We start from the raw sequence: 14,753 nt of genomic DNA on the forward strand, positions 1-14,753 counted from the left end.
TAGATTTAGCTCTTGGGGCAAACGGAGTCAGGGGATATGGGGAGAAGGCAGGAACGGGGTACTGATTGTGGATGACCCGGTAGGCGGCGCGACTCACGTCAGCAGCGGCCTCTGCAGCCTGTCCGCGTTTTTATTATTTTTCTCTATGTTTTTATGTAGTTTTTGTTATTTTTTTGTTGGGGTGTGTGTGTGTATGTGGGGGGGTGGGAGGGAGGGGGTAACTTTTAAATCTCTCCCTGCACGGTTGGGGCTGCAATATGGAGCGGCCTCCAACAGGAGAAGACCGGGGACTCTGGTGCCGACGACTCACCTCACCGTCGCGGAGCTGGCCGAGTCCGGAGCGGGTGGAGCGGTGGTGGAGCGCTGCTGCGGCCCGACCTCCGGAGATTCGGAGGCTGCAACTGCGGGTCTGGCGGACGGCGGCACCGGGAGCCCGCAGGTCCCTGGAGGGAGACCGCTTTTCAGGGCTCCTGCAACGGCGACTTCTCCCGCCCGAGTTGCGGGGTTGAAGAGCTCCTGGAGCGGGGCCTGACATCACCGCCCCGCGCGGCTTGGAATGGCCGCGGGACTCTGCGAGCGCACACCGGGGCTCTAACACCAAGACCCGGTGTGCGACCTTGCATCACCCGGCGTGGCTTCAATGGCCGCGGGATAATCGCCATCGCCAGCCGGGGGCTTTGACTTTGACTCTGACATCGGGGGGGGGAGTGCAGTGGAGAGATAAGTTTTTTTGGCCTTCCATCACAGCGATGTGATGGATGTTTATGTAAAATGTTAATTATGTTGTGTCTTGGGTCTATTTGTTTGCAATGTATGGCTGCAGAAACGGCATTTTGTTTGGACCTCAAGGGGTCCAAATGACAATTAAATTGAATTAAAATTAAATGGATGATCAGCCATGATCACATTGAATGGCGGTGCTGGCTCATATATGTTCCATCTGCTGCAACATTGTGGCTGTTCAATGCATCCCTTTATACAAGGCTGATATCGGGGCAATGTACCATGCGTTTAGATAAGTTACAAACAGAGAAATGACATGTACGAGTAGGCCATTCGGCCCTTCAAGCCAGCACTGCCATTCAATATGATCATGGCTGATCATCCACAATCAGTACCCCGTTCCTGCCTTCTCCCCATATCCCATGATTCCATTAGCCCCAAGAGCTAAATCTAACTCACTCTTGAAAACATCCAGTGAATCGGCCTCCACTGCCTCCTGTGGCAGCGAATTCCACAGATTCACAGCTCTCTGGGTGAAAAACCAACCAGCAATCCGTGCACATTAACACTATGCTACAGGCTTGAGACCATTTACATTTACACCAAGCCAATTAACCTGCAAACCTGCACGTCTTTGGAGTGTGGGAGGAAACCGGAGCACCCGGGGAAAACCCACGCAGGTCACGGGGAGAACGTGCAAACTCCGTACTGACAGCGCCCGAGGTCGGGATTGAACCCGCAACACTACCGCTGCGCCACCAAGGCATCCAGGGCAGAGTCAGCAGCTCACAGTCAAGATGACTGAAGGCAGATAAATCCCCAGGGACTGGTGGTCTGCATCCCAGGGAGGTGGCCCTAGAAATCGTGGATGCATTGGTGATCATTCTCCAATGTTCCCTCGACTCTGGATCAGTTCCTGTGGACTGGAGGGTAGCCAGTATAACCTCACTTTTTTTAGAAAGGAGGGAGAGAGAAAACGTGGAATTATAGACCAGTTAGCCTGACATCGGTGGTGGGGAAGATGCTGGAGTCAATTATAAAAGTCTACAGAGTGATTTAGGCCATTTGGAAGAATGGGCTGAAAGATGGCAGATGGAGTTTAATGCTGATAAATGTGAGGTGCTACACCTTGGCAGGACAAATTAAAATAGGACGTACATGGTAAATGGTAGGGAATTGAAGAATACAGATGAACAGAGGGATCTGGGAATAACCGTGCATAGTTCCTTGAAGGTGGAATCTCATATAGATAGGGTGGTAAAGAAAGCTTTTGGTATGCTAGCCTTTATAAATCAGAGCATTGAGTATAGAAGCTGGGATGTAATGTTAAAATTGTACAAGGCATTGGTGAGACCAAATCTGGAGTATGGTGTACAATTTTGGTCGCCCAATTATAGGAAGGATGTCAACAAAAATAGAGAGAGTACAGAGGTGATTTACTAGAATGTTGCCTGGGTTTCAACAACTAAGTTACAGAGAAAGGTTGAATAAGTTAGGTCTTTATTCTCTGGAGCGCAGAAGGTTAAGGGGGGACTTGATAGAGGTCTTTAAAATGATGAGAGGGATAGACAGAGTTGATGTGGACAAGCTTTTCCCACTGAGAATAGGGAAGATTCAAACAAGAGGACATGACTTGAGAATTAAGGGACAGAAGTTTAGGGGTAACATGAGGGGGAACTTCTTTACTCAGAGAGTGGTAGCGGTGTGGAATGAGCTTCCAGTGGAAGTGGTGGAGGCAGGTTCGTTGGTATCATTTAAAAATAAATTGGATAGGCATATGGATGAGAAGGGAATGGAGGGTTATGGTACGAGTGCAGGCAGGTGGGACTAAGGGAAAAAAAGTTGTTCGGCGCCAACTCTTAGGGCCGAGATGGCCTGTTTCCGTGCTGTAATTGTTATATGGTTAAATGAAATAGCCGAACATTTGGAAAGCAGTGACAGGATCGGTTAAAGTCAGCATGGATTTATGAAGGGGAAATCAGGAATATGTTGAGGATGTAACATGTAGAATGGATAAGGGAGAGCCAGTGGATGTGGTGTATCTGGACTTTCAGACCTGGAGTTGGTTAGGTTGGGTGAGTGAGTGGGCAGGTGCATGGCAGATGCAGTATAATGTGGATAAATGCGAGGTTATCCACTTTGGTGGCAAGAACAAGAAGGCAGATTATTATCTGAATGGTGTCAGATTAAGAAAACGGGAAGTGCAACCAGACACGAGTGTGCTTGTACATCAGACACAGACGTTTCACAGAGTGCTGGAGTAATTCAGCGGGCCAGGCAGCATCTGTGGAGAACATGGATAGGTGACGTTTCACAGAGTGCTGGAGTAACCCAGTGGGTCAGGCAGCAGCATCTGTGGAGAACATGGATAGGTGACGTTTCACAGAGTGCTGGAGTAACTCAGCGGGTGCAGCAGCATCTATGGAGCTAAGGAAATAGGTAACGTTTCAGGTCGAAAACCCTTCCGGGTTTCGGCCCGAAACGTTGCCTATTTTCCAGAAGGGTTTCGGCCCAAAACGTTGCCTATTTCCTTCGCTCCATAGATGCTGCTGCACCATAAACTCAGCGGGTCAGGCAGCATCTGTGGAGAACATGGATAGGTGACGTTTCACAGAGTGCTGGAGTAACTCAGCGGGTCAGGCAGCATCTGTGGAGAACATGGATAGGTGACGTTTCGTGTCAAGAAATGTCTGAACAGTCTGAAGAGGGGTCTCGACCCAAAACGTCACCCATGATATGGGAATGAGGTTCAGTGCAAGGTAAAGTCTCGAAGCCAATGATACATCGTCTTCCCATTAGTTTTAGTTGGGCTGTACCAGAGACATCATCTTGCTTCTTGGTCCACTTCCCCCTAGCGTGGCTGCCACACAATAGAACACGGATGTAACGCTGAGGCTCTATAAGGCGCTGGTCAGGCCACACTTGGAGTCTTGTGAACAAATCTGGGCCCCGTATCGGAGGAAGGATGTGCTGGCTCTGGAGAAGGTCCAGAAAAGGCTCACAAGAATGATCCCAGGAATGAGTGGGTTAACATATGATGAGCGTTTGTCGGCACTGGACCTGTACTAGCTGGAGTTTAGAAGAATGAGGGGGGATCTCATTGAAACTTGCAGAATAGAAACATAGAAAATAGGTGCAGGAGTAGGCCATTCGGCCCTTCAAGCCTGCACCGCCATTCGATATGATCATGGATGATCATCCAACTCAGTATCCCGTACCTGCCTTCTCTCCATACCCCCTGATCCCTTTAGCCACAAGGGCCACATCTAACTCCCTCTTAAATATAGTCAAATGAACTGGCCTCAACTACCTTCTGTGGCAGAGAATTCCACAGATTCACCACTCTCTGTGTGAAAAATGATTTTCTCATCTCAGTCCTAAAAGATTTCCCTCTTATCCTTAAACTGTGTGACCCCTTGTCCTGGACTTCCCCAACATCGGGAATCGGGAATAGTGAAAGGCTTGGATAGAGTGGATGTGGAGAGGATGTTTCCACTAGTGGGAGAGTCTAGGACTAGAGGTCACAGCCTCAGAATTAAAGGGCGCTCTTTCAGAAAGGAAATGAGGAGGAATTTCTTTAGTCAGAGGTTGGTGAATGGCCTAATACTGGCCCTATCATACATGAACATATGAACACTGCCCGTATAACACTATGTAGCTGGTGCAACAGAGACTGAACTAACGCAGAGGTTGGCTTTTCTTGCAAGGACTACAGCACCTACCAGTTTGTCTTTAAGTCGCTCCCCGAGGATGAGGAAGTCACTCCTGCCCGTGGAGTCGGGCTGAATGGCCTTGCAGACACCGACCCGACTGAGCCCACCTCCTTCCTGAGGGAGCCAGCCCGAGTCATCTCTGCTCATCACCACAGCATTGACTCTCACAATGTAGGTGTCACTGCAAGGCAAAGCACAGAGTGGTCAGTACATGCAGCGGGATAGCACGGGGACAGGCCATTCGGCCCACAATGTTTGTGGCCAATATAGAACATGGAATAGTACAGCAGGGGAACAGGCCATTCAGCCCACCATGTCCATACCCAATATAGAACATGGAATAGTACAGCAGAGCAACAGGCCATTCGGCCCACCATGTCTGTACTCAATATAAGAGTATAGCATGGCAACAGGCCATTCGGCCCACAATGTTTGTGGCCAATATAGAACATAGAAACATAGACAATAGGTGCAGGAGTAGGCCATTCGGCCCTTCGAGCCTGCACCGCCATTCAATATGATCATGGCTGATCATCCAACTCAGTATCCCGTACCTGCCTTCTCTCCATACCCCCTGATCCCCTTAGCCACAAGGGCCACATCTAACTCCCTCTTAAATATAGCCAATGAACTGGCCTCAACTACCCTCTGTGGCAGAGAGTTCCAGAGATTGCTTTCATATGCTCATCAGTGACAGGAGCAGAATTAGGCCATTCGGCCCATCAAGTCTAGTCAGCCGTTCAATCATGGCTGATCTATCTCTCCCTCCTAACCCCATTCTCCTGCCTTCTCCCCGTAACCCCCGACACCCGAACTAATCAAGTTCCAGAGATGAACATGGAATAGTTCAGCATGGGAACAGGCCATTCATCCCGCCATGCCCGTGCCCAACATTGGATGGTACAGAATGGAACAGGCCATTCGGCCCACCATGTCTGTACTCAATATAAGACAGTACAGCACGGCAACAGGCCATTCGGCCCACCATGTCCAAACCCAACATAGAACATGGAATTGTACACCATTGTGGGCTCCTGGGCCATCGGTGCCGGCTCTGGTTTGTTCGGTACCATTGCATACGTCTAGTTTCCCTCTCCCACTGAATCTCAGTCTGAACGAGGGTCTCCATCGAAACATATAAGATTGTTAAGGGCTTGGACACGCTAGAGGCAGGAAACATGTTCCCGATGTTGGGGGAGTCCAGAACCAGGGGCCACAGTTTAAGAATAAGGGGTAAGCCATTTAGAACGGAGACGAGGAAACACTTTTTCTCACAGAGAGTGGTGAGTGTGGAATTCTCTGCCTCAGAGGGCGATGGAGGCCGGTTCTCTGGATACTTTCAAGAGAGAGCTAGATAGGGCTCTTAAAGATAGCGGAGTCGGGGGAGAAGGCAGGAGCGGGGTACTGATTGGGGATGATCAGCCATGATCACATTGAATGGCGGTGCTGGCTCGAAGGGCCGAATGGCCTCTACTACTGCGTCTATTGTCTATTATGCTGTGAGAGAAGTTGTTGCAAGTTCAAACCATCAGGGAGCATTCTTTGTGAAAGGGCCAGGTTGTGTCAGCAGGGCTGAGAGACAAGGACTGGCAAAGTGAGTGAGTGAGGAGTGTAAATCTTGGCTGGCATCCAGAGAATGACAGTCACACGGGGACTGCACCCAGCGGAATCATCCGGAAGGTCGGCCCAATTCACAAATACCAAAGGTTAATTACACAAACACAGTTATCGGCATCGGAGGCAGGTACAAAGTTGGCCATCTCCACCCTGAGCAAAGATTCACACATCTCTCCACCGGCACAGAAACCACCAGCCACGGTGAATGAGGAAGGGGATAAGATAGGAGCAGAATTAGGCCATTCGGCCCATCAAGTCTACTCCGCCATTCAATCATGGCTGATCTATCTCTCCCTCCCAACCCCATTCATAGAAACATAGAAATTAGGTGCAGGAGTAGGCCATTCGGCCCTTCGAGCCTACACCGCCATTCAATATGATCATGGCTGATCATCCAACTCAGTATCCCGTACCTGCCTTCTCTCCATACCCCCTGATCCCCTTAGCCACAAGGGCCACATCTAACTCCTTCATAAATATAGCCAATGAACTGGCCTCGACTACCTTCTGTGGCAGAGAGTTCCAGAGATTCACCACTCTCTGTGTGAAAAAAGTTCTTCTCATCTCGGTTTAAAGGATTTCCCCCTTATCCTTAAGCTGTGACCCCTTGTCCTGGACTTCCCCAACATCGGGAGCAATCTTCCTGCATCTAGCCTGTCCAACCCCTTAAGAATTTTGTAAGTTTCTATAAGATCCCCTCTATGGGGAGAAGGCAGAATTCTCCTGCCTTCTCCCCATAACCCCTGACACCCGTACTTATCAAGAATCTATCCATCTCTGCCTTAAATATATCCACTGGCTTGTGGCCTCCACAGCCGTCTGTGGCAAAGAATCCCACAGATTCACCAGCCTATGACTAAAGAAATTCCTCCTCATCTCCTACCTAAAAGGACATCCTTTAATTCTGAGGCTGTGACCTCTGGTCCTAGACTCTCCCACTAGTGGAAACATCCTCTCCACATCCACTCTGTCCAAGCCTTTCACTATTCTGTACGTTTCAATGAGGTCCCCCCCCCACCACTCAGCACATCTTTCCTCAGAGTTGGGGCTCAAAACTGCCCACAATAGAGCAGTTATATTTCCCCTAATTTGAGGAAGGACATTCTTGCTATTGAGGGAGTGCAGCGTAGGTTTACCAGGTTAATTCCCGGGATGGCGGGACTGTCATATGCTGAGAGAATGGAGCGGCTGGGCTTGTACACTCTGGAATTTAGAAGGATAAGAGGGGATCTTATTGAAACATATAAGATTATTAAGGGTTTGGACACACTAGAGGCAGGAAACATGTTCCCGATGTTGGGGGAGTCCAGAACCAGGGGCCACAGTTTAAGAATAAGGGGTAAGCCATTTAGAACGGAGATGAGGAAACACTTTTTCACACAGAGAGTTGTGAGTCTGTGGAATTCTCTGCCTCAGAGAGCGGTGGAGGCCGGGTGCTTTCAAGAGAGAATTAGATAGGGCTCTTAAAGATAGCGGAGTCAGGGGATATGGGGAGAAGGCAGGAACGGGGTACTGATTGGGGATGATCAGCCATGATCACATTGAATGGCGGTGCTGGCTCGAAGGGCCGAATGGCCTCCTCCTGCACCTTTTGTCTATCGACCCGCTGAGTTACTCCAGTGCTGTGTGTTAAACAAATTAATAACTGTTTGCAGAGGTGACTACTTTGATCAATAAGAGCGTTTGGAAATAAAGCTGCTAATGATGAGGGAGCAGGAGCTGAGGAGATGCCAAGGGGTTTGATGTCACTGTGTATACATCTATAGAGGCCAGTGCAAACAACATCCAGTAATGAAAGGCTAATGGAACGCTGACCTCATCTCTGCTGCTGCAACTTTAGTTTTAAGCTTTAAGAGATACAGCGCGCGGAAACAGGCCCTTCGGCCCACCGAGTCCGTGCCGACCAGCGATCCCCGCACACTAACACTATCCTACACACACACACTAGGGGACAATTTACATTTACACCAAAGCCACTGAACCTACAAACCCTGCACGTCTTTGGAGTGTGGGAGGACGCCGAAGATCCCGGAGAAAACCCGCGCAGGTCACGGGGAGAACGTGCAAACTCTGCGCAGACAGCACTCGTGGTCGGGATCGAACCCGGGACTCCGGGGCCGTGAGGCAGCAACTCTACCCGTTCCTGCACCGCAACTGAAAGGGGAAGCGTCGTTTCTGGTTGTTGCAATCGTGGGGAAGAGCGCAGCGTGGTTGCCGTGGCAACCGTGCCTCAGAGATTATAGAGTGGGGGAATCGAGTGCCAAAGGACATGGGTTCAAGGTGAAACATAGACAATAGGTGCAGGAGGAGGCCATTCGGCCCTTCCAGCCAGCACCGCCATTCAATGTGATCATGGCTGATCGTCCCCTATCACTAACCCATGCCTGCCTTCTCCCCATATCCCTTGACTCCACTAGCCCCTAGAGTTCTATCTAACTCTCTCATAAATCCATCCAGTGATTTGGCCTCCACTGCCCTCTGTGGCAGGGAATTCCACAGATTCACAACTCTCTGGGTGAAAAAGTTTTTTCTCACCTCAGTCTTAAATGACCTCCCCTTTATTCTAAGACTGTGTGTGTGGCCCCTGGTTCTGGACTCGCCCAACATTGGGAACGTGGTGGGCGTATGGAACAAGCTGCCAGAGGGGGTACTTCTGGTAAGTACTATCGCAACAGTTAGACAGGTACATGGATAGGGCAGGTTTGGAGGGATATGGGCCAAGCGCAGGCAGGTGGGACTATTGTAGCTGGGATATGTTGGCCGGTGTGGGCAAGTTGGACACTGTATGATTCTACGTGTAGTCCTTAGAAGCAGGGCAAGAGTCAAGAGTGTTAAATTGCCACAGGTCCCAAAACAGAACAATGAGATTCTTACTGAAGACAGACACAAAATGCTGGAGTAACTCAGCGGGAGGGGCAGCATCTCTGGAGAGAATGAATGGGTGACATTTCGGGTCGAGACCCTTCTTCAAAGATTCTTACATGCAGCAGCACAACACTTACGTCAACATAGTTCTTTGTAAAGCCCAGAATAAACAACAAAAACTATTCAGTGTGTGTATATGTATGTATATATGTATAACATTATATATATATATATACACACACACATATACACATATATATGTGTATATATATATATATATATATATATATATATGTGTGTGTGTGTGTGTGTATATATATATATATATGTGTGTGTGTATATATATATATATGTATGTATGTGTATATATATTGTGTGTATATATATATATATATATTATATATATTTATAATTATATATATATATATTTTAATATATATACACACATATACATATATATATATATACACACACATACATATATATATATATACACACACACACATATATATATATATACACACACACACATATATATATATATATATATATATATATATATATATATATATATATATATATATATATTTATATACACACATATACATATACACATATATATACACATATATATATACACACACACACATATATACATATATATATATATCTATATATGCTGAATGGTCTACACCTATTGTCTTGTCTATACAGTTCACCCAAGAAGCACATACTCCTTCTCACCCAGCTTACAGCTAACAATAGTCTGTTTCCTTTGCTTTTTGCATATCTTTCATTCATTTGTTTTATATCACCGTCCATATCTCTCGTTTCCCTTTCCCCTGATTCTCAGTCTGAAGGGTCTCGACCCAAAACGTCACCCATTCCTTCTCTCCAGAGATGCTGCCTGTCCCGCTGAGTTACTCCAGCACTCTGCCTATCGTGAGCACATACAGGGAATCTGGAGAACATGGATAGGGGACGTTTCACAGAGTGCTGGAGTAACTAAGCGGGTCAGGCAGCATCTGTGAAGAAGTGTTCAAGAAGGAACTGCAGATGCTGGAAAATCGAAGGTACACAAAAATGCTGGAGAAACTCAGCGGGTGCAGCAGCATCTATGGAGCGAAGGAAATAGGCAACGTTTCGGGCCGAAACGTTGCCTATTTCCTTCGCTCCATAGATGCTGCTGCACCCGCTGAGTTTCTCCAGCATTTTTATGTACCTACCATCTGTGGAGAACATGGATAGGTGACGTTTCACAGAGTGCTGGAGTAACTCAGAAAGTCAGGCAGCATCTAAGGAGCTAAGGAAATAGGCAACGTTTCGGTCCGAAACCCTTATGGGTTTCGGCCCGAAACGTTGCCTATTTCCAGAAGGATTTCGGCCCGAAACGTTGCCTATTTCCTTAGCTCCATAGATGCTGCTGCACCATAACTGAGTGGGTCAGGCAGCATCTGTGGAGAACATGGATAGGTGACGTTTCACAGAGTGCTGGAGTAACTCGGTGCACGGTAAAGCCAGCAAAGTCAGATCAAGAATAGTCTGAGGGTCTCTCTCCAATGAGGTAGATAGTAGTTCAGTACTGCTGCCTAGTTGTGGTAGGATGGCCCACATTTCTGATGACATACAAATGTCCGTGGAGTTGAAGATGGAGGGGAGCTGGTCTAATGTGAACAATTTGGATGGCGGACTGCTTCATTTTCCAGTGTATATGCTTGGGATGTTTTTTGGATCATCAGATTGAAACTTTAAAGATCCTTGGGGTTTTAATTTGTAGTTGGGCTTCATCCAATTCTCTGCGAAAGATGCAAAAAAATAAAGGCAGATTTTCCTTTCCCTGACAATGTGGAGTTCCCAGATTTGTTTTGAAGTTCTTGGAAATGGTGTTGGCTCCGCTTGCATGAAAGCGTTACGATGCTCCAATGAATTAGTCGACATATATGTCATCCGCACTTTGGAGAAAAACATTGGTTCTAAAATAAAAACCTAATTTGGTGATGTTCTGGAACTTGATGGCCCGAGCTACAGGGAGAGGTTGAGCAGGCCGGGACTTTATTCATCGAAACATAGAAAATAGGTGCAGGAGGAGGCCATTCAGCCCTTCGAGCCAGCACCGCCATTCATTGTGATCATGGCTGATCGTCCCCTATCAATAACCCGTGCCTGCCTTCTCCCCATATCCCTCGACTCCACTAGCACCTAGAGCTCTATCTAACTCTCTCTTAAATCCATCCAGTGACTTGGCTTCCACTGCCCTCTGTGGCAGGGACTTCCATAAAGTCACAACTCTCTGGGTGAAAAAGTTTTTTCTCACCTCAGTCTTAAATGACCTCCCCTTTATTCTAAGATTTGGAATATCCCTTGGAGCGCAGGAGGATGAGGGGTGATTTTTACAGAGATGGACAAACTCATCAAGGAGATAGTTAGCGTGAGTTCACAGAGTCTTGTTACCAAGGAGGACAATCAAGAATGAGTGGGCAGAATTACAGCACATGGTATTGGGGGTGGAGTATTGACATGGATAGAGAACTGGGTGGCAGACAGGAAGCAAAGAGTAGGGATTAATGGGTCCTTTTCAGAATGGCAGTCAGTGACTAGTGGGGTGCCGCAAGGCTCGGTGCTGGGACCCCTGTTATTTACAATATATACTAACGATTTAGACGAGGGAGTTAAATGTGACATTTAAAAGTTTGCGGATGACACAAAGCTGGGTGGCAGTGTTAGCTGTGAGGAGGATGCTATGAGGCTGCAGGGTGACTTGGACAGATTGGGTGAGTGGGCAGATGCATGGCAGGTGTAGCATAATGTGGATAAATGTGAGGTTATCCACTTTGGTTGCAAGAACAGGAGGGCAGATTATTATCCGAATGGTAGATCGACACAAAATGCTGGAGTAACTCGGAATCAGAACAGGCTAACAGAATCAAGGGATATGGGGAGAAGGCAGGAACATGCTGGCTCAAAGGGCCAAATGGCCTAATCCTGCACCTATTGTCTAAGTTTCTATGTTCTATGTTGAAAACACGGGTGCAGAGGATTAAGGTGAAGGGGGAAAGATTTAATAGGAACCCAAAGGCCAATGTTTTCACTCAGATGGAGGGTGTAGGGATGGAGCTGCCAGAGGAGATAGTTGGGGCAACCTTGGGATTGTATCCGTTTATTTTGTTGCATCTTAAACAGGGTATCCCGGTGAGTGACCAAACAAAGACTGAGATGTTCCTCACAGTACAAGATGTGAGCAACCATGAACCATGGGAAGACCGTCTGAAGAAGGGTCCCGACCCAAAACGTCACCTATCCATGTTCTCCACAGATGCTGCCTGACCCGCTGAGTTACTCCAGCACTCTGTGAAACGTCACCTATCCATGTTCTCCACAGATGCTGCCTGACCCGCTGAGTTACTCCAGCACTCTGTGAAACGTCACCTATCCATTTTCTCCACAGATGGTAGGTACACAAAAATGCTGGAGAAACTCAGCGGGTGCAGCAGCATCTATGGAGCGAAGGAAATAGGCAACGTTTCTGTGAAACGTCACCTATCCATGTTCTCCACAGATGCTGCCTGACCCGCTCAGTTACGGTGCAGCAGCATCTATGGAGCTAAGGAAATAGGCAACGTGTCGGGCCGAAATCCTTCTGGAAATAGGCAACGTTTCGGGCCGAAACCCGGAAGGGTTTCGACCCGAAACGTTACCTATTTCATTAGCTCCATAGATGCTGCTGCACCCGCTGAGTTACTCCAGCACTCTGTGAAACGTCACCTATCCATGTTCTCCACAGATGCTGCCTGACCCTCTGAGTTACTCCAGCACTCTGTGAAACGTCACCTATCCATGTTCTCCGCAGATGCTGCCTGACCCGCTGAGTTACTCCAGCACTCTGTGAAACGTCACCTATCCATGTTCTCCACAGATGCTGCCTGACCCGCTGAGTTACTCCAGCACTTATTGTGTCCATCTTGGATTTAAACCAGCACCTGTAGTTCCTTCCTACACACAAGGGGATAACTTCTAGTGTAAGATAAACACAAGCAGACGTTGAATAAGCCAGCTTTCTTAAACAAATACCTGAGCGTACATTTTTGAATCAGTAGCTGTCTAAACAAACTATGGGACAGAGCAGGTGACCAGAGAGTTGCATTCCTTTTTCTATTGAGCAGGCTCTTGTTCTGCTCATCGGGGAGTGAATGTTTAAACTTGGAACTGAGGCAAGAACTGAAATACTTGAAGCATTTCCTGTGTAGTTGTGAATCCAAGTTCATACATTTCATGTTGCAATCCAGTTCCTAGTAAAGGGCCAGGAACCCCAAAGGGAAAGTATGTGTTGCAGAATTGAAGAGGAGGAGATCAGACTATCGGGCTCGTCAGCCTTGCAGATGACATTACTGAGAATTTTGAAATTAACAACTTATTAAAAAAAATAGCACGGTTTTTAAAGACACATTAACATAGAAAACATAGAATGAGGTGCAGGAGTAGGCCATTCGGCCCTTCGAGCCTGCACCGCCATTCAATATGATCATGGCTGATCATCCAACTCAGTATCCCGTACCTGCCTTCTCTCCATACCCCCTGATCCCCTTAGCCACAAGGGCCACATCTAACTCCCTCTTAAATATAGCCAATGAACTGGCCTCAACTACCCTCTGTGGCAGAGAGTTCCAGAGATTCACCACTCTCTGTGTGTGAAAAAGTTCTTCTCATCTCGGTTTTAAAGGATTTCCCCTTTATCCTTAAGCTGTGACCCCGTCCTGGACTTCCCCAACATCGGGAACAATCTTCCTGCATCTAGCCTGTCCAACCCCTTAAGAATTTTGTAAGTTTCTATAAGATCCCCTCTCAATCTTCTAAATTCTAGAGAGTATAAACCAAGTCTATCCAGTCTTTCTTCATAAGACAGTCCTGACATCCCAGAGTTAACCTATCGATTAACACAGCAGTTATTCGTTAGGTTACAGATACAGTGCAGAAACAGGCCCTTCGGCCCAGCGAGTCCGTGCCGACCAGCGATCCCCGCACACTAACACTATCCTACGCACCCCAGGGAAAATTTACAATTTTACCGAAGCCAATTAACCTCCAAACCTGATGTCTGGGGAGTGTGGGAGGAAACCGGAGCACCCGGAGAAAACCCACGCCATCACAAATTCGATCCTGGCTGCGGGTGCTGTCTGTGTGGAGTTTGCATGTTCTCCCCATGACCTGCGTGGGTTTTCTACGGGTGCTCCAGTTTCCTCCCCCCCCACCCACTCCCTCTTCTCCCATCAGGCAAAAGGTATAGCAGTGTGAAAACACACACCTCCAGATTCACGGACAGTATCTTCTCAGCTGTTATCAGGCAACTGAACCATCTTCTCCCCAACTAGAGAGCAGTGCTGGACTACTTTCTACCTCACTGGAGATCCTCAGACCTACCTTCTACATAAACAAATTATTTTCACAGTTTTCCCTATCAAGAGGCATGAAACCTTTTAGCCTCACTAACAACTATGGTACACAATGCATGGTGTCAAGGGTTGTGGGGAACCGATATCGAGAACCAGAGGATGTAGGTTTAAGGTGAAGGGGGAAAGATTTAATAGGAACCTGAAGGGCAACTTTTTTTTTTACACAAGGGAGTTTTGAACAAGCTGCCAGAGGAGGTAGTTGAAGCTGGGACTACCCCCAACGTTCAAGGAACAGTTAGACATGGATTGGACTGGTCTGATGGGATATGGGCCAAATGCAGGCTGATGAGGCTAGTGTAGATGGGGACGTGTTGGTCCCGGTGTGGGCAAGTTGGCGGACGAGGGCCTGTTTACCGGCTGGATTGGACTATGAACCCTGACACACAGT

At 47.6% G+C, this 14,753-nt stretch overlaps 1 protein-coding gene across 1 annotated transcript in view; it reads right to left on the reverse strand.

The window, feature by feature from the left end:
- The window catches only part of LOC129699217 (sprouty-related, EVH1 domain-containing protein 2-like), a 71,161-nt gene that overhangs the window by 25,899 nt on the left and 30,509 nt on the right, over positions 1–14,753 (reverse strand). Inside the window, exon 2 of the mRNA XM_055638834.1 lies at positions 4,375–4,617. Within this exon, the coding sequence (XP_055494809.1) occupies positions 4,375–4,617 (243 nt within the window). The remainder of the gene's footprint in view (positions 1–4,374; positions 4,618–14,753) is intronic.

Source organism: Leucoraja erinacea, chromosome 8, assembly GCF_028641065.1.
Source record: "Leucoraja erinacea ecotype New England chromosome 8, Leri_hhj_1, whole genome shotgun sequence".
NCBI lineage: Eukaryota > Metazoa > Chordata > Chondrichthyes > Rajiformes > Rajidae > Leucoraja > Leucoraja erinaceus.